At 40.7% G+C, this 2,797-nt stretch overlaps 1 protein-coding gene across 1 annotated transcript in view; it reads right to left on the reverse strand.

The window, feature by feature from the left end:
* Positions 1–2,797, reverse strand: part of LOC102198514 (BRCA1 DNA repair associated) — a 25,006-nt gene that overhangs the window by 2,891 nt on the left and 19,318 nt on the right. Inside the window, exons 19-20 of the mRNA XM_013915951.1 lie at positions 1,562–1,635; positions 708–768 (exon numbers count right to left, since the gene is read on the reverse strand). Coding sequence (XP_013771405.1) covers positions 708–768; positions 1,562–1,635 — 135 coding nt within the window. The remainder of the gene's footprint in view (positions 1–707; positions 769–1,561; positions 1,636–2,797) is intronic.

The following is a 2,797-nucleotide window of genomic DNA, read 5'->3' on the forward strand; positions in this document are numbered from 1 at the left end:
AAGTAACGCAGGTGGACTGTGAATGTAAGCAGCTATTGTGAATATAGCCGTTTCACACCCATTTCAAACCCAACAAGCTCTTTGCACACTGCTGTAATACACTGCAGAGACTAAATCATCAGCTAAATTAACTGGAATGCTAAATACTAGTTACAGAGAAAAGCCAACTTTCAATAAATCTATAAATAAAACTTTGTAATAATTAAGAACATTAAGAAAAAGAAAAATGTTTGTCTCCTTTTCTTTTTAGCATTTGAGCATAATATTAAAAAACAAAAACAACTGACTCCTTGGCACAAACTCATTTTGTAACGTGAAAATCTTTTCCATCCATTATTTGCCTACAAAATGTGTCATCACTTGGTGTCACTTCTTTGTTGCACCATATCAAGGCTTATGAAATCTCATCTTATATAATAACACAAAACTATATTAGTACACTGTGTGTCACACACAATTCTTGTCTGTCTCTGTAGTAGCCCGAACCCCTCGGTGAGGCTGTGTATGAATATGTAACCCCTGTTACGGGGTCAGTCTAATCTCTGTCTTCACGACCTCTGCGTGTGGAAGCATGTAATAGACTATTTGCTTGTGAGAGAGACAGAAATAAGCCAATTAGGTTAAAATAAAGTGAGTTATGATCAGATATTAAAAAAATAAATTAATTAAAAGGTGAAAATTTATTTTTATTTCTAGCCAAGACTCACTGTTGTAAGTTGAAGATGATGACTCTGGTTTAGGCTGTACAATGACGAGCTGCCGGGACTTCTGCGGAACAAAAGGAGTAGAAAAAACAACAATTTCTCATCATAAAACGAAGCACAAATAGAACAAACAGTTTAGTACTTACAATCAGTCAAAATGTTAAAGCGCAGTATTTTTATCCTTGCCTGTCGATCGATCTTGTCTGAAACTTTCTAAATGACTCACGGCTGATTAAGCAGCGACTGTGATTACTGCATCTCTGACTGTCAGTAATAATAAATGTTGCCTTTTTAACCATAATTAGTGTCACTTCTGCTGAACAATTCAGCATTAATGTGTCATTTTCAAAAATGAAATTAAACCCAGGAGACAAATAAGAGGCACTAATGCAGCTTTGTGAGACAAAGAGTTGCTCTGGGAGGCATCTGCTTTACCGAATGCTGCCTGACTTACCCGTAATGGAGCGCATCGCGGGGATCGTAAGTGAAACAGAGACATTAACGCTGAAATTTCATATACAGGAATTTTTTGCCTTCTCCCTCCCCTCACCCCGAACCAGTCGTGGCAGATGGCTGCCCCTTTCCTGAGCCTGGTTCTGTTGGAGGTTTCTTCCTGTTAAAAGGGAGTTTTTCCTTCCCACTTTTGCCAAGTGCTTGCAGACAGGGGGTCGTCTGGTTGTTGGGGTTTTTTCTCTATTATTGTAGCATCTTACCTTACAGTATAAAGTGCAAGTCATCCTAGATCTAGTTTTAAACCAATCTTAAGATACATTTTGAAGTAAGAGAGGAAAGCATGAATTTAGAACAGCAGTGGCTCTTTGTGAAGTTTATAAGTGTGAGCGGCTGGACACTCTTACCTGTTTACCATCGAGTAGAAGTGGATCTTTCACTACAGCGGCTCCACAGAGCTCCACCATCCACTCCATTTTATCTGTCGGAAACACATGAAAATGTCTGTATTTCAGGAAAATAAAAGATGATCAGATCTGCTTTTACTGCCTCTAACCCCAAGGGGACACACAGCAGACCCATTTCAAGCTTAGCTTTACTTTGATCAGATGGACAAACACAGGTCAGCGGTTCACTCGCTGCTCCAGATTCATTTGTGCAGTTCACTCGGTCAACACACATTTAACTTCATTCAGAAAACGGTGTTTATATTCCAGCAGCTCACAGGAAATACCACAAGTGCCATCAAAAAGATAAATCAACAGCTCCTCTTCCTGGGTACGTTCATTCATGTCAGGAAAACACTGATGAGCGTCTTCTGCGAGCTCTAGATAACATCAATATGTATCAACCCGAGTGGTTAAATAATGCATGAAATCCCAGAAGGAAACAGCTCCGTGTTTGAGCCATGTTAAAAAAAAAGAAAAGAAAGTCTTTTAAACGACTCACGCTAGCTAGCAGATGTCAACCCATTAGCAAAGCTTCATCGATCCAGCAAGCAGCGGGGAGGATGCGGCAGGAGCACTTTTAGAGCTCCAGGAAGAAGGAAAATGGAGAATGCTGCCTTCAGGGGTTTTAAGCAACGAGGACCCCCCTGAGACCTTCAACCATGATCTCTCTCTCTCTCTCCATTCAACCATGTTGAAAGGGAAGAGCCAAGAATTATGCTGTATGAAGGGCAACCGAACTGCTTATAAGCTTGTGTTGGGAGGTCATAAACAGTTTAAATCCTTGGCACCAAAGTTATAAACCTCTTACAGAAACTGCAAGAGCATTCTGGAAAAGGAGTCTTGCAGACGACTTTGTCCATGGTTGGAAGCTCATTTCCACTTTCTGTTCAGAAATAATTTCCAGACTCCATAGCAACTGCTGTGCAATGTGACAAAACCACACCAAAAACATCTCACACGACTCCTAAGTACGTATTCAACCCACCCACACGCTGGAATCACTTGTCATTGTTCTCCAGTGCTGAAATGACAGAGGTTAAAAACAGCACAGGTTTCAAGCTATTCTCAGTGTCAGTCAAAAGCTGTGTGAGCTACTTTAACTGTCCCTCTCCTTATTGTCTTCTTTCTCCCGTGTGTCTATCAGAGTCTTGCAGGACGGAGGCATCAATAAGATGGAATAAGGGCGGTCGAGAA

This window comes from Pundamilia nyererei, unplaced genomic scaffold (assembly GCF_000239375.1).
Source record: "Pundamilia nyererei isolate P.nyererei 1_Seehausen unplaced genomic scaffold, PunNye1.0 scaffold00407, whole genome shotgun sequence".
NCBI classification, from domain to species: domain Eukaryota; kingdom Metazoa; phylum Chordata; class Actinopteri; order Cichliformes; family Cichlidae; genus Pundamilia; species Pundamilia nyererei.